At 42.3% G+C, this 21,766-nt stretch overlaps 1 protein-coding gene across 1 annotated transcript in view; it reads right to left on the reverse strand.

The window, feature by feature from the left end:
* Positions 1-21,766, reverse strand: part of SPOCK1 (SPARC (osteonectin), cwcv and kazal like domains proteoglycan 1) — a gene marked incomplete at both ends in the record, with an annotated part of 559,572 nt that overhangs the window by 330,536 nt on the left and 207,270 nt on the right. Inside the window, one exon of the mRNA XM_080690082.1 lies at positions 722-767. Coding sequence (XP_080546208.1) covers positions 722-767 — 46 coding nt within the window. The remainder of the gene's footprint in view (positions 1-721; positions 768-21,766) is intronic.

The raw sequence follows: 21,766 nt of genomic DNA on the forward strand, positions 1-21,766 counted from the left end.
CAGCCATCATGAGGCTGGTGCTATGTCTTCTGGGTGGGTGGAAAGAGCCCCCTGAGGATCAGGTTAAACCCAAGTAGTCAGTGAGCTGATGTATAAACCATCTTCTATTTAGAAGCAATGAAGAAGTTATTTAACAAGTGAAGTTTCACTGCCCTTGATGATCTTCCAAGATTAGTTTTTTGTGCATATAGAAAAAAAGTTTCATTTCTATGGCTCTTATGAACATGTTGCATGAATGAAAGGCACTGGATTTACCCCCCAGTTCATCATAACCACTACACTATTGGTTTTGGTGATACTTGGGATTGAACCCAGAGATGCTCTACCACTGGGTTATACCCCCAGCCCTATCTTAGTTTTTATTTTGAAACAGGATCTTGCCAAGTTACCGTGCACTAGACTCAAATCTGTGATTCTCCTAAGTACTTGAGTACAGACATGTACCATCATGCCTGGCTACTTTTTTAAACAAAACCAATCAATAATTGTCTTGGTCAGTTCAACTTAAAAACTGTTTAAGACTCTGCTAGATATAACTTCAGACAAATAACCAATTTGATGAAATAATTTCTATCACACCACTCAATTAGGTCCCTAGAATAAATAAAATAAGACAGGCAGCTAGCTGGCCTCTGTGATAGCATTAACTCAGAAGACAAGGAAGGAAAAATGAGATAGCATTCCCCACATACTACACAGCAAGAAATGTTACATCCTTTACCTTGGTCAAAGGGCTTGTTGGGATTCCAGTTTCTGAAATAATCATCCTGTAAAAGCAAAAAATGGAAAAGGAGGTCAGATCTCAGAAAGCTTCTTATATAACTGCATAAAAAAACTTGTCTTTCTCCCCACTTTTCAAAACACAAAAGAAAACACTCACAGGTTAGAAATCTTTGCCTTCCCCAAACAGTCATTAATGTATAATCAAAAGTATCAATTCACTTTTCAAATCCTTATTTTTAAAACTGTATGCATTTAACACTGGAAATAGTAAAAACATTTTAGCCCAACATAGAAACAGCGTTGTTCTTTTTGGTTTGATACATGAATCCAGACATCTTCTAAGTACAAGGTATATTTGCTATCAATTATACTGCAGGTGATGCCTGGCTGCTCTCACTTATGATTTAGCCTCTATGTTTGTAACAGCTGATAATTCAACTGTCAACATTTCTTTTACATTTACATGGAGACACGCTCTGAGACACGCTCTCGTACAGTTTCAGCTTTCCAACACTCACAAAACCTAAAACAGAGAGCCATTCAAATGCTAGAATTAACCACAGGCACACATTCATTTAGCCTAATGCCATTCACTCTGTGTCTGAAAGACAGAAAAACAAAGGCTACCCAAACTGCTCTATTCATAACCATGTCTGTCTTGCATGCAGCAGGTTATGCTCCAGGGTATGCACTTGATTAATTTGAAATTGCAAGAATCTAGGTCATTCATGTTGTCAAGAGTTAATCTCTTCATGACTCCTTCCTTCCCTCCCTCCCTTCCTCCCTCCCTCCCTGCCTCCTTCCTTCCCATGCTTTTAATGATGCATTGTAATTATATGTAACAATGACGTTCAAAGTGATGCAAACATACATGCACCCTGCTCTCCAGATCCCACCCACTCCCCCTCCCTCCCCATACATGTGAGATTGTGCATATGTTCACATATGGACATAGTACTATTTGAACTGTTTTCTTTCTCAATCCTCCTTTTTCCTCTATTTCCTTCCCAGAGCCCCTTCCACTATTCTCTCCTTACCTATCTGAAGTCACTTTTGTTTTCTATTTTCTCTTTAGCTTCCATATATGAGAACAAATAAGACCCTTGACTTTCTAAGACTGGCTGATCTCATTAAGCATTATATTCTCTAAGTCCATCCATTTTCCTGCAAATGATATAATTTTGTTCTTCTTTAGTGCTGAGTTAAATTTCATTGTGTGTATATACCACAGTTTCTTTATTCATTAACTTGTAAATCCAAACTGTACCTGATGAACAGGTGTCATTCCTGCCTACTGACCCTACGCTCATCTCTAAGAAATTGGCCCCTTTTTCATTAATATTCAGTTTATTTTCTGTGTGTGTTGCAGATACCTTGCATGCTGCAGACACTTAAAGTGGCATCCAGAATGAGGTCTCAATTTCTCTTCCACAGAAGTTATGTCAAAGTAAACAATTAGTTTAAATTATCGTTCATACTGTCTCTTGCTGTAGTTTATCTCTGACAATATTTCCTGTGAATTTTATTGGCCTCTGTCGTTCAATTACCTGGCTTTATTAGGCCCTTGTTGAGTTCACCTGAGCCTTTAAGTAGATCTAGGAAAGTGGATTTAGAGTACAATCAGAGCATACTGTTTCTTGACCACTGATCTTACTTTCCAGAGCATGAATAAACATTAACAGGTTCCTGTGGATCCTGGAAATTCAGCATTAACCTATTTTTAACTCCAAGAAATTGGTCCACTTTGCGCTGGCTTTAACTTTATGGCACACCTAGTCTCATCCAACTGGTTTCGGAATCTTGAGATCTGCACCATGAAATGCCACTGAGAAATCTTAAGAGAATCTCTCTGCCATATCTCTCTCCTAATTAGTATCAAGATAGACTCTTTTAGAATTCTGTGGTCTAAAACTTGGCAGCCAGTGTTAAATGACTTTGAGTTAAGGACTGAATTGTAGAGAAAAAATTTAGCATATGATTTCTTCATTAATGGCCAGTGTGATCCTAGCCTCACACAACCTTGTTAGCAACAGATTCTGCTAATCACAAAGGTAAAAGAAGACATGGCCCAAGATGAACTCATTCTCATTACAAAAAGTACAAACTGTCCATCCTTTCAACTGCAGTTCATCAATGTTCTCATACATACAGAGGACAGAATCATGTCCAGTGATGATGGGTGGAATCTTATGAAATATTTTCTACTTGAACATGTTGCTCTAATACAGGGGAGCCCTTGGAAGCTGAGGATGTGTTTCTGACAGCGATGAGCTGGAGCCAAAGACAAGTTCATCTGTTTTAATCTCACTTGTTACATTCTCTTTGATGTCAAAGATAGGCTTGAGAATGCCTCAAGATCTGAATATTCCCTAATGTTTTCAATATATGTTGTAACTGAAATGCAGTCTGAACAATTATTCCAGACCTTGTCACTTTTCCATGTTCACAATGATGGCCATTTTTCTTGGAGACAAACCATGATTTTACATATAAAGCCTCTAGAAGTAGCTGCCTGCACTGGAATACTGAAACTCCACTGCAAATGTACTATTACCTAATTAGTGCCAAAATGTGAAAGTTCACCTTGAGTGAAAACTCATTATGCAGAATAAGTCCTTCAAACAGCCCCTTGCCCATCAAGGCCAAACAGGGAAGAAAAATTATCCCGTTTCTGATTGCCTTTGCCCTGCCTTAGGAAAGTCGATTGTCAGAGCAAAAACCAATGAGCCAGGAGCTGATAAAACCAGGGGCATCAATGCTTTGACTACAGCTGACAGAAAATCTCCCATCAGAGGTCAAGATTATGAACACATGTGAAATGCTCTACATATCAGAGCCTGCCTTGAGGATGGTCAATGAGCACTTGGGAGGAGGCTTTCTAGCAATCATTGCTGCTGTCAAGACCAGAGTATGAGAGACTGGAGCACATGTGATCATCAGGCTGGGGCTACTTCCATCAATTCACTGTCTCTGGGAGAACTTGTGGTGAGAACATCACTAAAATCCACATGCAAAAAGCCCATTATAAAAGAATATCTTTTCTAGAGTTTCACCTCCTGACAATGTGATTATCTCTCCACCCCACCTAAGAATCACAATGCTCAAATGCTACAGGGTCAGCTGTCCATGGTCCTGAACCAACACTCTATTAATCCCAGGGCTAGTCACATCTCCAGGACTTAAGATGCAGTTAGCACCAGCGAATTTTTTCTTTTATCTCATTTTCTACCTAAATAAAGACATAAATATTTTTCAAGATCCCAGACACAGTTAATTTTTAAAACATAAACCTAACTAGGAAGATACATATCTAAATATTGCCATTTATTAAATTCAATAACTCCCATTAATGTATTACACAGGTTGAGCAATGAAAAAATGGCAGTGTCATTTCACATGTATATTTTATGGGCTATGCTGCAGAGTATAATTATTTCAGGCCTCTACAGGACAGGGGAGAGAATACTCTTGTTCTAAATTCTATTCAATCCATACTAGGAAAAGCCAATCCATTTCATGGTGCCATTCCATAAGTATACATTATTAGCTCTTTTTTTAGGGACTGCTAAAAATCTAGAAGAACCTATCAATTTAAATGTGGGCAACTTGAGCATACAGAGTACTGTCTGAAATCATAAATTATTTAAGGGAAACAAGAAATATCCTAAACAATCAACATAAGGGTCATAGTATGACAATGATGAATCATTACATGTCTTGAAGAACAAGCAGGAGGAGGTGGTGCTGATGATAAAGGAAAAATCAAAAACTGGCAGTGACAATCACTATAACTATGTTTTATCATAATTTACCTGATCAACATAGAGAAAACCATATTTCTCCATTTATTTCACTAAATATTCTAATATAGTGTTAGAGCCTGTAAAATTGTTGGCTCCAATAGCTGATGCTAAGAAATTAACTCAGCTTTCAGCTACTTTAAAGATATTTTATTCTGATCAGCATGCATGATAAAGACAATCTGTTTTTCATACACATATATGCACATGGACATTAGTAAAGATATTTACTAATATGTAATGTTAATAATGTGATATATATACACACATATAGATATATATATGTATGTATCTATGAGTTCTACATCCAGATTTAACTCTGTGTGTGTGTGTGTGTGTGTGTGTGTGTGTGTGTGTGTGTTCTACTGGAGATTGAACCCAAGGGTGCCACAGAGCTACATCTGAGGTCCTATTCCATTTATTTATTTTTAAACAGGGTGGGTCTCACTAAGTTACCACAAAATGAACTCAAACCTGTGATCATCCTGTCTCAGCTTCCCAAGTATTGGAATTATAGACATGTGCCACTACCCTATTTAATAAAAAATGAGAAAAAATCTGCATAGAACATGCATTGACTTTTTTGTCATTATTCCCTAACCAATATAGTATAACAACAATGTGCATATCATTCATTTGTTATAGGTATTATGAGTAACCTAGAGATTATTTTAAGTATACGGGAAGATGTACATAGGTTATATGCAAACACTATCCAATTTTATATAAGGCACTTGAGCATCTGTAGATTTTGGTATTCTCAGGATCCTGGAACTGATCATCCACAGATATTAAAGGATTATTGTACCTGCCAAGAATATTTCCCTCTATAATGCATCTTCCAATGGAATCTTTAAATCTGCCTAACATAAAATGATGCCAAAGACTCTTGCAATAATGTAGTGATTAAGTCTCTTGATCATGTATGATCATGAGCAATGGGGAAAAATATCTGGTTACAGCCCATTTCTAACAGGATTGTGAAATTTCTTTCATGGTGCCACAACCCAAAAATGACTGATGCAATTTAGTTCAAATATTCTCCGGGTATTTTTCATTCAAGAAGTACCTATTTCAGCTCTAAAGAATGTCAGAACCAACTCTGAGGAAGAGCTGGGCAGGGGGGAGGGGGAGTTGAACCAAATGGAAGTCACTGTGGAAACCCAACTGGTATAACCTATTACATACCACAGATTTGGATGCCCTAGATCAAAAGCATTTAGCTCACATAAAACATAATTTCTTTCTCATACATATTTTAGCTAAACTGTTTGAACCCTGCAGTTCCATCTGAAGATTACCTGAAATAATACAAATTACCAGTCTGGAATATAAATGGGAGCCAGAGGTGAGCCACACAACCAAGAACAGAAGGAATCAAATCACAGCAAGGCAAGGCAGGTGCTATCGTGGGCCCCCGAAGGATGAATACAAACAGTAGCACCACACTGCAAGGTCATGGGGACTAAGCTCGGGCTTGCAGATCCCAGGTGGGGGAAGGCTCCACTTTATAAAGCCAAAAAATACCCTTTAAAAGAGATCAATAAAGGGACTAAAGGGACTGAAGCCAAACTGCTCTCAAGGGGATTCAATGCAAACTTGTTTAGTTCATTTTCATGCTGTTTAACTGGAGAGAACAGGAAGGACTGAGTGGCTGATAGGAGGAATGTCCCTAAGATGATAAAAGAAATTACTAGAAAAGTGGTTTTCTGTACACTGTTATCTAAGGGCATCTGCTATATAATGTAACATTTTCTTGTAATTTTGTGTGTGATGGAAATCCCTACTAATCAAATTACTGTAAGGTGCAAAGTACTTCATCTACTGAGAAAGGAGATAGTTTCCCATCTTACCTCTGAGCTATGTCCATTCACATCTCTGAACAAGCAATGTGCTGTGTGTCTCCTCAGCCAGACCTGTCACTCTCCATTGCTGGGGAAGCACCCTGGTGGGAATCCTTCTGAATGAAAAGACCCAACTACCTGGCCAAGCTTGAGCAGGGACTTGAAGATTCCTGGACACTGCTCAGGAGACCCTGACTGCCCCAGGGCCTAGGGGTTAAGTGCATTAATGCATCTCTATGTGCACATATTACCCCACACACCTGGGACTACACTGCTCTTGAGCAGGGATGGGTCCCACTCATTTGCATTGTCCCTAAGGTATCACTCAACATCCTCTGACAAACTTTTGCTAAGTTGTATTAAATGTAAGTAAACAGTTCCAGCTTTAACATCTCTGCAATTCCTGAGAAATTCCTATAACTGTTGCTAGTGTGTGTAAGCACAGGTGAGCATATGTTTACCCACACAATCTAAATCACTTTCATCCTAAATAGAGCGAATCTTTGATAAATTGGTCTGACATTTAGTGTAAAGTCCTGCAGGCCTTAGACTAAATGATTTAGAAAATAACAATGTCAGTTGCTCTGTTCTTTCTATAAATAACCCACCAGTAAAACACAGATGATAACTGACAATCATACTTGTATTGTAACTAATGAAAAAAGATAAAGCAGCAAATGGGCTATTTCTATGCATTTGATAAATTGCATTCCCTGGATATATCAATGAAAGACAAATATGTATGGTACTGGTTCACTGAATGGAAACAAATATTTACCACCAAGATTCAGGATTTAGAATAAATTTTACATGCTATTTGGCAACTATTTTAATGCTATGTCTAAGTAAAGTTGAAAAGTCAAAAACCTACCTCAACTTCCTGAGTACGAAAGCATTATAAATGAGGGGGAAAAAAAAGAATCACATCAACAATAGAAAGGAATGTATAAATTTTCAATAATTGCATCAAAATTTCAAATTCTAAAAGATCATAGCCAAATATTTTCTCTTCAGTCACCTACCATCATTCCTTTGACAAGGTCCCATCATTCATAAAGTTCATAGAAAAGGACTAGCACTTAAGGAGTAGAATAACTGCAGTGGGAGAAATCTGGGTGCCCTCAGTGACCTAAGCACTACTGTAGAACAGCTAGCAAAATCATGATGAAATCCAAAAGCCCAGCCTTGATTTTCATCTGTGAGAATTTCAATGGTTAATTGCCTATGACATCAATCCAAAGGGCAAAAGTCAATAAAAATCCCAAGATGACATCAGAGAGACCACGAATTCGATCTTCTGTAATTCAGCAAATAAATTTATTTTGCCTTGCAGCATCAAAATAGCTTGAGGGGGCCTCAAACCTGAGAAAGACATTGATTTATAGTCTTAAGAAATATATAAAATGAAACGGATTGGTCTGGTCCTCTAGCTGATTAAAGGTTATAACCACCCCAGTGAGTTCTCCCTTCTTGAAAACTTGCCATCTGTTGCTGGTAGTCTAAGATGGGGAGAAGTAATCCATTAACTTTTTCTTTTCCCAAACAGAAAAAGGTAAGCCTGAGTGAGATTCTTTTCTCAGTCTGTATGCTCTGTATTTGGACCTCTCTTCTGGGGATATGAGTGGATATAGGATGTTCCATTTGTGTCTTTTCAACCACAAAACCATCCATACTTTGACCTCAGTAGCAAGATCATCAAATTACCTCAATTAACCAAGAGCAACCTTCTCTGTGTTTAGGAAGGAGAGGTCAGGGACATGGACTTAAAGGCAGAGGAGATGCTATAAAGCAGGGCAGGCTTTGAAGCAGACACAGATTCAAATTCTGGCATTAGCACCAGATATGTGGCCTTACACAACCCCCTGGGCCTCTCTGAGTCAGTCTTCTTCTTCACAAAACAAGACTACTTGTAGCTACCTGATGATCTCAGTAATTTCTAATATAATGCAAAGTGCCTGGTGTATTATGTGACACAGAATTAGTAAATAATATACACTTCTCAAAGTTTATAGTAGTGGGATGTCCAAGGTACAGGAAGGGAAACATTAGGCTTTGTGAAAATAATTATATGCTTAAAAATTCAATAATAAAATATCTTATTCTTTTAAATTTTGACAATTAGGCCAAAGTGAAGGAAGAACAATTGCAACTGGGAAAATAATTATGAAATATTTTAAATGCATGTAATTTTATTAGTCTCACGTATGAAGAGTGCTTGAGAAAAAATTAATGAAATATAAAAACTTGAATTGCAGGCATGTTTCTTTTTAAAGACCAGACTCTCACTCTCTGAGATTCAGTGACCCCCACCTATTAGACAGACCCCATCCACTAAAGAAGAGATAATACCCATACTGTTGGGCTGGTTTTATTTTGCATTGAAGTATAGTGATTTGAACCACTTCAAAGTATTACATATCCTATAAGTGCACTCAAATTAAAGTTTCAAATATGATTTAACTGCATACTGATAATGGAAATGGGCCTTAATAGGCAAAATTTCTGTGCAATCATCAACTTGAATGTATTAAACAGATGGAGAAACGTTGAAAGAGTTTGGCTCACTGACATACCAAACAAGGCCCTTGTCATGTTGTAGCATGTAAAACTTTATTTCCCAAGGGGGAAAAAAAAAATATATATATATATATAGTGGTACTGGGGTTCCTGGAAGCCCTTCTACCTCCAGGCTACACTCCCAGACCTATTTTATATTTTTGAAACAGGGTCTCTTATGCCAGCGCGACTGGCTTTGAACCTGCGTAATCCTCCTGTCTCCACCTCCCAAGCGTGGGGATTACAAGCGTGCGCCACCACGCCAGGCTCCAAGGAAGTATATATACTGGCAACAAATATACTGGCCTGGGGCCCAGCCTTGTTCAAATATCACATATTCCAAATTAATTAGGTCTCACCAACTTTCTGAGAATCACTCCCCAAAACTACACACACACACACACACACACACACACACACACACACACTTCCAAATTAATTAGGTCTCACCAACTTTCTGAGAATCACTCCCCAAAACTACACACACACACACACACACACACACACACACACACACACACACACACACACAGCTGCCAGGCCTCCTTGAACATGTAGATTCTACATTTTAGAGAATAAAATACCAGATAGGAATGGTCTTCTTGCCCCTTCCACCCATTGTCTCTGCGAGGCGTCAATCTCAGAGACTGGCAAAAGCCTTGGTTCCTGTCCTTGGCTGGTGACAGGATGTGCAGGGGACAGGGGTGGCTAAGGCAATTTCTCATCACTGATGCTTGCCCCATCCAGGAGATGCTGATTCAGGCTTGGGGAGTAGCTCCCACCCTATGACTGTTTTTAAAGTATTCCAGGTGATTCTAATATATATCTCCCAATAGGCTCAAGGAAGCAATGCACTACATCAATAACAGTAACTGAGAAAATCAAAGGAAGACCAGGCCCTCTTTGAGTAGCTCACCAGGTACAGAGCACCAGAGGCCTTCTTTCCCAGCTTCCTGAGCTCTCCTTCTTCCACTCTGCCCTGGAGGTATTCCTTGCTCAGTCCACAGTGCCTCTGCTCACCAGCTGCCCAGGCAAGACCCCTGGCTACAGCTGGACTCCTCCCTCTTCCTTCCCTTTGTGCTTCAGGCAACAACCAAGTCCCCTGCATTATCCGGGATCTCTTTCACATCAACATAACCTCTACCTTAGTTCAGGCCTCTAGATTCTCCTGCATCACTGCCATATGCTCAATCAGGTTCCCTGCCAACCAGCCTCTCTGCCTCCCTCCATCCCTGCCTAGGCTTTTGCCCACACTTCTCCAACAGTGACCTCCTGAAGGTGTCCTGTGGATACACCTCCCCTGCTTAAAATACCAGAGTAGCTTTTAGGTTTAGTAAAGTCCACTGGCCCTGCTTTCAGAACCCCAAAGGCCCACCCCCTGAGAAGACTTCTAGTCTCCCTGTGGCCACATTCCAGTGCTTAGAGTTTTATCCTTCTGAAAATATACTGCTTTTGGTACCTCAGCAACCCACTCTCCTTGAGGTCCAAAACTATCTAGGCTGTCCCTTCTATGCCTGAAACACAGATCTACCTTCTTTGGTTAACATGTACTGTTTTCCTGAACCCAGTGTAATACTGCTTCTTATAAGAAGCCCACCCTGTGTCCAATCCCTCCACACACAACCATATGATCTGAAGCCCCCAGGCCAATGCCTGTGAGCACCCAACCACTCACATGGCTGCAGCTGGCTACTCTTCTGCAGCTGGGCTCCTGTCATATCTCAGTACACAGAGCAGCACCTATTCTCAACAGGCATGTGACAAACATCTACGAAAGAAATGCAGACAAGAATTCGACCTCTGCAGGCTTTGGAAGTCAGTATCTTGGGTTGCAACTCTCCAGCTTCTTTCCCTTTGACCCAAAGCTACAGAGTCTGTGCCTGGAGATTTCTGAATAAGGTGAAATTGGCAGCTCCCTTAAAGTGACACTGACCAAGCAGCAACAGGAACCTAGGAACCAACAGGGATGATATTGGAAGGCCTCAGATAGTGCAGATTGTGTAGGAGAAGTACAGGTGGCTTCTGCCTAATGTCCTTTCCCATCTCTCCTAACATCCCTATACACCCCAAGAATAGGCTCATCTCAGGACTTGTGTCACCACAGCTTACTGAAAGAGATGCAAGAATCACAACATGAATCAAACTGAAGTGCAAATCAGAAATTTGAAATTAAAGTCAGAGTGACAATAATATAATAATCCTTACAGCAGTAACAGCAGCTACCACCTTAATTGGTTAAACAACACTGTCTTGTCAACCTGTGTTTTATTTTAGCTAAGCATTGTAGTAACCATTTGAAATGGGCACATCCCACCTTCTAGTTTGGGAAATTGAAGCTCAGAGATAAAATCTCTACACAAATTCACACAACTAGTGAGAATCGGAACTCAATTTTTGCTTGAGTTGAGGATTGTATTGTCACCACAACACACCCTGCCTCATTGGTACCATGCAAAGGGAAGGGTGGTGCGGTAAGACTGGTGACTCTAAAGAGAATTTGCAGGGCTGGCCACCCCATGGAGGTGAAGCACGACAGAGGAGACATCAGCCATGGGAGAGATAAGTGTGCAAAGCAGAGTCCTCCCAAAAGGTTCTCTCTACATTATGCCAGGACCCTTCTACAGTCTGAAGCCTCTGATTTTCCATCCATGACCTGGGGCAGATAAAACACCCACCTCACAAAGTCTTTGTGAGATTGGAAAACAAGTCCCTCCATCATTCTGGCCCTGGAGAGCAGGAGAGATGCTTTGACTTCCCACACCTACCCCCAGCCCGGCCTTGCTGAGATGGTTCCCTTAGCAAGATGGCCTTGAGGACCACAGACAGCAGCCACGAGGTCAGGTGAGCAGGAGGTGCACAGGAGTCTCCTGTCCTGAGTCTCCAGCCCTGGAATGAGCACTCACACTTGCCTGCCACCAGTGCTCCCAGAAGCTCAGTTCAAAGTGGCACATCCAATGCTGACATAAAAGTACTCAACAGAGGACATGACAGCTTTGGAACCAGCCACCTCTCTGGACACCTACAGCTTCAGTTTCTGTGTAAAATTTCCATAGCTCAGGCTGTGACAGTTCCTCCCAAACCTGCCATTCTGCCTCTTCTCTTACAAGAAAGATCTGGGAAGGGTGGCATGTGAGAAGAACACCCTTAAACTATATCCCTTAAACTGTCCACCTTGCCAATGATCCTCTACAGATGAGACCCCAAACTTTGGACTATTTATTTAATAGATGCTACTGAGGACATGGCATCAAGCTAGGTCTTGAAGGACAAGGACTGCATTCCAGGTGAGGAAGTTGCAAGTGGGGCAGAGGCCAATTGCAGGCAGGAGCTGACTCAGGCCAGTGTGCAATCTTTGTGGTGATTCCTGATCCCAGGTACAGTGACAGAGATGTGATGACAGCAGCTCTTCCCATCTGTCTCAGAGTCTTCTGCACCACCCATCCGCCCTCTGACCAGGGACTAAGCAACTGCTTGTTGGGGACAATGCACCTGATGCTAATTGGAGTCTGCCCTGTTAGTTAGAAGACAGAGCAATGAACAGCCTGCTCTGTCTGTGCCATGGTGCCACTCCAGGGACTAGAGCAGGCCCACTCCCTAGTGCTTTCATCCCATCAGTGAGAGACCAATGCCAGCTGTTGAAAACATGTGGAAATCATTGTGAGACACAATTACAACCAACTGGCCTGGCTTCTCAGATGAGATACATTGCCAGCTTCCTACACTTGCCTTTCATTCCATAACTAAACATCTTTTCCTCTGAGGGGGAGCTCCCTGAGAATAAGAGCCATGTTATGTCCACAGTGAAAGCCAAATCCCTGGAGGAACCCCTCCAAACCTTCAGAGTGTGACAACAATTAAAGGTCTATTGGCCTCAAGTCTTTGAAAGGCCTCGCTCTTGTCTAGAACTTCTTAGCAGTTCTGTACATAATGGGTAAAACCCAACTGGAATCTTTCTTTAATGTGTATGCATAAGTTATTTAACAGGAAAGGGACTTTAAAGAACTAGGGCATGACTACTGTTCATTAGTTCCTAGTAGGTCCTTAAAATTTGGAAGCAAGAATCAAAATCACAGTCAGAGCAGCTTATTACTTTGATCCACCTTGGATTCTACCAGTACATTCCAGTCCTCGCTAGTCTGTGAAAAATGTTCCTACTTTATTTACACAAAGCTTTCATAAATATGTGATTTATTATTTGACATGTTCAGAATAACACCTCTGTTATTCTCAAATAATAAATTACAAGAAAATATAAAAATAAAAGCTTACATAGCTTCTGCCCCCTGAGTGATCTTTCATGGAAGTTAATGCACTATTTTTGATGTATATTTTGTTACTATATAAATGATTTTACCCTGGAAATTTTTAATTTTAAAAAGTGGGGACCATAGAACCCTGGTTGTTCCTCTCTCCATCTGCTGGAGATGGCCTGAATTCTCTGTTGGATGTGTATTTCTTACTTTTTAAAGTAAATTGGCAGGTGCTAAAATTATTTTCTGCCACATAATTCCAGGACCCCACCAGTTCTGAGTCACGTTCCCATCTTCCCTAATGGGGACTCCTCTGGACCATGACAAAGCCGGTTCATTATAACTAGTCTTCTCTTCTAGTCAGTCACAGGTCACATTTCATAACTAAAATTTAGGATCTCAACTATCCTTAATTTGTGCCCATGACCCAATGTACAAAGAAAGTGCAGAAAAGAACTGGAGAAAAATCAAAATGCTAATAATGGCTGTCAGTGATCTTGGGAATATAAGGATTTTCTTCCTGCTTCTCCATTTTAAGTTGTTTTTCAGTTTTTACACAATTAAGATGGGCTATTTAATGAACACGCACATTAAAAGTCCTACAGGATGGGTAAAATGAATACAGCATAACCCTAACATTTAAACAAGAAAGCAGTGGCCAGGCAAGGTAAAATCATATTTACATGAATTCATGCAGTACTGTAAGGTGCCATCTAAGAGCCAGGTATACCAATAGCTTAGGCTCTGAGAAACCTTACCCATGCACCAGATTTGGGAAATGAGTAAAGTTTCTTGGACCATGCCAAAGTCAGAGTCCAGAACATATCCAGGCATCAACAGAACCACAAGCTCTTAAAATTAGCTGGTTTCTGCCATGACAAACAATGCTGCACATTTATTCCTTTTGTGCCAGCATCTCTGCTTCCTTATTAAGAAATGAAATATCTGAAATAAGCAGGAGTGACCCTCAGCACACTACCAGCATGCAGCCATGGCCACCACCAGAAACACACATGGGAAAGGCCCAGAGCTCAGAGCAGAAATCACATGTCTACGCAGGAGGTGGTGACAGCTCCTGCAACAAACCCAAATTGTAGCTCGATTTAATAAGGCATGCACAGCCCGGATACCTCATCTAATTTACCAGCAGGACATACAAATTTCTTCCAGAACCACAGGCACCTTGTCCAGGCTACCTGCTGGAACTGCTTGGGAGCAGTACTGCACAGTCATTTTCACCATGCCCACTGGTGCCTCAGACATCATTTCATACCTCTCATTTCACACAACTTCAGCTTTAACCCAGCATAGAGCTGGAATCATGATCCTGCTGCTTGATCCAAAACGTAAAATACATAAATGCCTATGGCAGTTTCTTAACTGGTCACTTCTCGCTTAGTCACTGCCTAAGTGACTCTGGACAAATTACTGGCCCTGTCCAAGTTTCAGTTTCCTCATCTTTGAAATGAGGGCAGTGATTCTTACTCCACTGGGGAGTTCACGGAAGGATGATTAGGAGATACATACATGTGTTTGTATGTGTGTATATGGAAAAATTATTAAGATGCATAGGTAAACACACACATACACACATACACACACACACACACAAACACACACACACACACACACACACACACACACACACACACCTGCCAGATGGTCAGCACACAGGGTGCACTAAAAGTGGTAATTGTGTTGATTCCAGTATATCCTTGGCTCTAAGCTGATAAAAAGAGTCTTAAAAAAATGTACTGATTGTTTTCTTCAGATCAGTATATTTGTGATCCTGCTATCCTAGCTCTAAGGAGATTTTTAAGAAATCAAATCTGGGTGATGGCTGCTTTGGAAAAGCAGCAGCCACTGCTCCATGAGAAAGTGTAAATAAAATGTCACTTTGGTAATCACATTACTCACAGCGTAATGCATGTGATGGATTTCCCATCATCCATTGCCTACCATTGCAGTTCATCCAACTGTCTGCAGGAGCCCTGGCTAGGGACCTCTACATTAGCTCCTGGTGGGCCCTCCAGGCCTGCTATCAGTGGAGCAGACCCAGCAGAAAGAGCTGATGCCTTAATATGGTGATGACAGAAACAGCAACATTTGATGGGGAGGAGCTGCCAGGCCCCAAGTCAGCCAGTAAAGGTAGCTTCCTCAGCTCTGAGGGGCTCCCAATATAGGTTGGGCAGTAGGAAGTCTCTAGATTAATCCTCTTGGCCCCTGCCAGATAGGCATGGAGCCTCCTTAGATTCTGAGGTTTTACCTGCTTCTGATTCAACAGTGCTAAGTGCCAGACCAAACACAAGAGGAGAACAGCAGCCCAGGCTCCTCTGATGAGGGTTTCCCCTAGGCCTCACTTGACCCTAGCTGCCCTGAAAATGTCAAGAATAACTGAGTGTATGTTAGGTCCCTAGACCAGTTATGCTCTGGATAAATGTACAATTTCTTCTTGAAAGACCACTTCAGGATTTCTGTGCCGTCTGCAGTACATATATGAGTGGGTGTCTTTTGGGGCAGAGGCTAGAAAACCCTCAGAGAAAGATGTGATGATCAGTTTTTAATGTTAAATCCAGGTCTTAATGTTAAGCAGGGGCCCTTGCCCCTCCCTGAGGACAGGCTCCTGCAGATGGAGGCTTTTATTAGGGCAAGGCTTGGTCTCAAAGACTCTACCCCTCCTGTTCTCATCTCCTAGGGGGCTTCTGTGCCCTTGTGGTCTTCCTCCTACCCTGGCTCACTGAAACTTGTTACTCAACTCTTTCTTCAGAGCCACAGAAGGAGAACTTTAAGGGCCCACAGACCTTTCTCACTATATAAGGTACCCAAGTCTCAAGTGACAGTCTTGCAGGTGTCTGTCCCTGAATTTTTGGCATTCCTGCCAACCTTGCTCCAGAAAAAATGGCAGTGAGTAGACAAAGGTTACTAGAAAAGGGACGAGGGGATGAAAAGATTTTGCGAGTGGTCTTGAAGGACAATATAACAATATACCATATACCAATACAGTGATCAAAAAAGTATGATCGATGTGAGGATCTTTTCTACTAACTGAACTTGATCCAGTTGGCAGTAGAGTGTGGGCCAGGTCCCGGAGGAAGCACTAGTACCCTGCCGTCCTCTAAGGGGAGACTTAGGAATGACAACTTGATACTGTACTCAAACTACAGTGGGCACAAGTTTAAATGTTTACTGAACATCCACTGCCTGCCAAGCACCATGTTCTACACTAGACAGGGTTCACCCCACAGAGTTGCCGGGATGGACGGGATCTACACTTCATTGTGGAAGCAACTATGGCTCTAGGGATATCAATCACTTGTTCCAGGTCACAAAAGCAGGAAGCAGCAGTGGAGGGGTTGGAATTCGGTGTCATCCAACCACGGAGCCCTGATTGTCCGAAAGCTGTGACAGCCCAGTGTCTCAGGATAGCTAAGGTCCTAACAAACTCCAACCATCAGCTCCAAAAAGCAGAGTCTACTCCACCCAACTCAAACCTGAGCAACCAACAGAGAATCAGAACAGTACTGGTAGAATCAAAGCTGGTTTGAGAACTGAGAAGTTTGAACTCTTCTTGGTGACTAGCCAAGTCATGTTTTTTATTTTTTATTTTAGCGGTAATGGGGATGGAACCCTTCTACCTCTGGACTATACTCCCAGACCTATTTTATATTTTATTTGGAAACAGGGTCTCTTAAGCCAACACAGCTGGCTTTGAACCTGTGCAATCCTCCTGTCTCCGCCTCCCAAGTGCGGGAATTACAAGCATGCGCCACCATGCCCGGCGCCAAGTCACTCCTTTGAAGAGAAAGGACCACCTTTGATAAAGCCCAGGGACACTGAGCCTCCTAGAAGTAAAACGAAGGGAAAAGGAGACTAGGATATCAGAGAGGAAGAGCTGAAATCTCAGGAGACACCATGGAAGAGGTGAGGGTTAGAAGAGAGGAGGGGAGTGTGGTGCTTCACTAGACAGTGTGGGAGACAGCCAACAGGGGCACAGGCATCAGGTGGCAGGGGACCCAGAGACTCTGCTGCATAGCCTGCGAGATACATCTGTCCTCTGTTTCCCACACAAAGCCTTTCATGAATTCCACCTGGCCAGCTGACACTTTTGTACAAGTGACTTGTCGTTGAGTAATTGGGATTGAACAAGTGGCCAGCTGGCAGATCCAGGGGCACTGGGATGACCTGTTCATCACTGAAGACCTGTGTATAGCTCCTTGCATAAAGAAGGACTGAGGACAGGGTGAAAAAGCAATCTCTGTGCTGAGAGGGACAGCACACAAGCGGGTCCTGGTAAGCCCCAGTTCCCTAGGGAGACTAACTTGATAACAGTCTGTCATCATAATAGATAAGTATGCCTCTCCAGCTCAGACCTGGCCCAACAGCCAAGCAGGCCACAGTGACATGAGAAGATGTGTTATAAAGCCCAAGGTGCACTTTACTAAAATGAGATGCAGATTTGATATCACCCTTTCTTGCCTTCCTGAGGACCTTGCATCCTTTGTCCTCACAACAATTATGCCTGAGTGACAGAACCAGGAAAACATTAAATAAATTGTGAACACATACTCAACACAGCCTCATAGACCTTTTGTGCTTATTAACACTGCCTCTATTTTTTAGAGGACCACATTAGTTTTTACTCTTTCACAACTAAAATCTACCTGGAAACATAAATCCTCCTCACTACACAAGAACTGGCCCCTAACAATACCAGCAGTTCATTACCAGACCGTTATGTGAGTTATATTTTTTCAATAAAATAAATAACCAGCTTATAGGCTATCAGAAAACTGTCCACTGATGCTCAGCTTAAACACAATTATTTATGAGAGATTCCCAAGAGCCGCTCATACCTGTGGCGAGGAGCACAGGTGGGAAAATGATGATCTAGAATTTCTGTTTGGAATGGACCTCCATGTTGGGCTCCCCCTGGCCTGGTGGCTGTTGGTGATGGGAGCCTTTTCCACCAGATCTTCAGTTTGGGGAGGGACTGAAGAAAAGATTGTGAGTGAAGAAGTGCCACCTGCAGAGCTGCTTCTCTGCCAGGTGGAGCTCAGTCCTCCAGTGCCAGGTGGGGGCAGACTCTTTCCACAAAGGGCCACACAGTAACTATTGCAGGTTGTGTGGGCCATATACAAACCCCGTCACACATTCTTCTTTTTTAATCCCCCCTTTATTTAATTTTTTAAATTTTTTTTAATTTTTATTTTTTATAAGTGGAACATATTGAGAGTGGCGTACATTTATATTGTGCTTCATGCCCTTCCCCCTCCGTTACCCCCCCCAATAGATAGTGTCCAGGTTAATCATGTTGTATTTATGCTATTACACATATTCGTATGTAGCTCCTCCATTGAACAACCTCAGCTTTCTTCCTCTCCTATCCTTCCATTCAAGCTTTGCTGAGATTTCCCTTCCATCATCTGGAGTCCCTCTGGTATTACCACTACTCCCTAGCTTGGACATATTAGAGAAAACATATACTACTCCTGGGTATCTTTCCAAAGGGGTTGAAATCAGAGAACTACGTTAACATATGCATATCCATGTTCATAGCAGCAGTTTGTAATAGCCAAAATATGGAACTAACCTAGATCTCCATCAACAGATGAGTGGATTGCAAAATTATGGGAAATACACACAATGGAATTCTATTCAGCTATAAAGAAAAATAAAATAGCATTTGCAAGAAGATAGAAGGAACTAGAGAAAATTATGTTAAGTGAGATTAATCCCCCCTTTAAAAATATAAAAATTAAGCCGGGTGTGGTGGCATATGCTTGTAATCCCAGCATTCTGGAGGCTTAGACCAGAGGATCATAGTTCGTGGACAGCCTCAGCTACTTAGTGAGGCCCTCTGCAACTCAGTGAGACCCGGTTCCAAAATAAAGAATAAAAAATAGGGCAGGGGGTGTAGGTCAGAGTTCAAATGCCTCTGGGTTCCATCCACAGATCTGAAAAAATATATATGTATATATAATTCTAAACTAGTGGCCTCAGCTCTAAAGCATTCTTAACTTAGAAACTCTCTTCTTAGCCAAGAATGAAGTTATATTATGATTAAGAAGGGATGTAACAGGAACTAATGTATTGCCCTGGTCATGGATTTCCTACCTGAGAGTCCATGGAGCTGCCATGGCTGATTGTACAGGATATCAAGTCAGGAAAGTAGTAGGAACTTAAATACTATGTGCATTGCACACAGTAACCGAGCACCCTGAAGCTGGGCTGCACCCATGGAGGATGCAGGATTCCTGCTGGTATGCCTCCCAAGAAAGCAGAATAAGGGCAGAGCAGCCTCAGAAAAAGCCAAGGAAGCCTGTGGCCTGGAATTGTGAAGGGAGACAGAACAGAGTGCAAATATGTGTAGATTTGCAGAACCAAAGGGTGATGGGAATGGCAGACACAAACACAGGCCCAGTCTCAGTCACTCTAAGAATGGAGTACAAACTTAAGCAGAAAGACACACCACTGTTTCACACAGTGTGAATTGATGGACTCCATTATTCCAAAAGGTGGTAGTAGAGGCAAAGAGGTACTATAGGGGAAGGGTTACACAAATTCTGCTCAGTTCAGTGGACAGCTATTGACTCTTGGTGATTGCTGTGCAAGCGTTCATTAGGGAGCACAGAGGTGCTGGAGCGTGTCCCTAACACCCTGGACACAGACTAGAGCCCAGGGGACTGCCCTCTGGTGCTCCTGCAGGCTCTTCCTCCATGGCTCTGAGCTATTCCAATCAGGTCAGTCGCCCCTGTCACTGGGGAACCATAGCGAAAAAGAAGCAGGCACCTTCCCAGATAGAGCAGTGCTCTAAAGTCCTGGGGTCTGGAGGATGCACACACTGTACAAACTGTCCTACCCCCAGAATCCCTGGCAGAAGACACCCTGGGTCCAGTCCCAGGACTGACCACATGCCCTATGCCCACACCTGGTCAGACTTTCTGGTCCTAACCTGCAGAAGGCAAACAGAGTCCCAAGCCCCTGGGGCCTGCACACAGCACCACATCCAGCTCAGGGCCCTCTTGGCTGGCCTTCCTTGGAGGAACAGTGTCTGAAAGAGCCCAACCCTCCAGGAGGCTGCCCTTATCCTCCTTCCAACCCAGTCCCCAAAACCAGCTGAGTTGTTTTCCCAGACCACAACAGGTGAGATGTAGTTAGATTGTTAAGGATTAGTTGAAAATGAAAGAAGTGGCTTTTCTTTTCCTTTTTACATCTCCCACTCCAAGGGCAAGATTTTTTTTTCAGATTCCCCTAAAAGTTTCTACAGTTCTCTCTAGACAGACACTAGTGAGGTGAGAGAGCACATTGTTCTCTGCAATCACTGAGCTCTGCACTCCCTAAGCAGCCCATCTCTATGCAGCCATTGAGTTGGTGTCTACAGATGGCTGGCTCGGGCTGGGGCAATGATTCCCAGAGCCCTTTTCTCCTTCTATGTGTTCAAACAGCAACGTGGAAAATAACCCAGAAAACAGCTGTTTATGCTTTAGGCAGTGCCTACATGGGGAGAGAGGCAATAGTAGGGTGGAAGCCATAAAACTGAGACAATACTATGTTCAAGTTAACTGTGAAGAAAGTCCCATTGCAAGAGGTAATCAATAGTCAAGAGAAAGCTTGATAAAGGAGGACTCTTTTGTTATAGAGAAGGAAAGTAGCCAAGGGCCATCTTCAAATGGCAAGTAACTCCTATAAGTCTAAGAGAGACAACACTGTAATAATCCAAGAGCACTAAAGATGCTTCACCTGGCAAAAGGGGGAAGGCCCGGTCCCTGGCTCCTGTAGAACTTTTCTCCTTTGACATACAGAGCTTCACATGCAGAAGAAGCTCCTAAATGAGCTCCTGTGAACTCTGAGGCTTATTACATGGTGCTATTGAGTTTTTTAAACTGGAGATTGAACCCAGGGCATTTTACTTTTGAGCTCTACACTCAGACCTTTTTATTCTTATTTTTATTTTATTTTGAAACAGGATCTAAGTTTCTGAGGGTCTTGCTAAGCTGATGAGGTAAACCTTGAATCTATGATCCTAATTTTTAAGCCTCCCAAGTACTAGATTAGCTGCTATTGAAATTTTAAAAGAACAGTGACCCATTACTGCCATCTATCCAGAAGCCAAGAATGTCAAGAATTTGGAAACCCTTGGCCATAACCAATCCTCACTTTGCCCCAGGTCTGGACATCACAGACCAACACAGTGTTCTGAATCCCATTCAGTGTTTCTTCCCCTACAAGGGATTCCTCTTCCCATCCTGGGCCAATCCTCACTCTCCTAGAAGCTCCCATGGCTGTGAATGAGGATTCTGCCAGAGGAATTTCAACCAAAAGAGAGAAGGAGTTAAAGCAGCCAGAGGCTCTAATCATGGTCGCTCCAGGCTCCTGGGTCCTGGAAGTCATTTATGGCCCAGTGTGGACGCCAGACCACCTTTAGAAGAGAGGTGAACTCACAATACATAATTCTAGGCCAGGTGGTTTCTAGGTGTTGAAGTCCACCATGCTTGATTCCAAATCTCTCAGTCCCCCTGAATGCCCAGGCGATCAAGAGGCACCATCTTCTGGAATTGAAAGAAGTAAAAGAGCCTTAAAATGCTGCAACAAG

This window comes from Muscardinus avellanarius, assembly GCF_963383645.1.
Source record: "Muscardinus avellanarius genome assembly, chromosome: 1".
Taxonomy (NCBI): Eukaryota; Metazoa; Chordata; class Mammalia; order Rodentia; family Gliridae; genus Muscardinus; species Muscardinus avellanarius.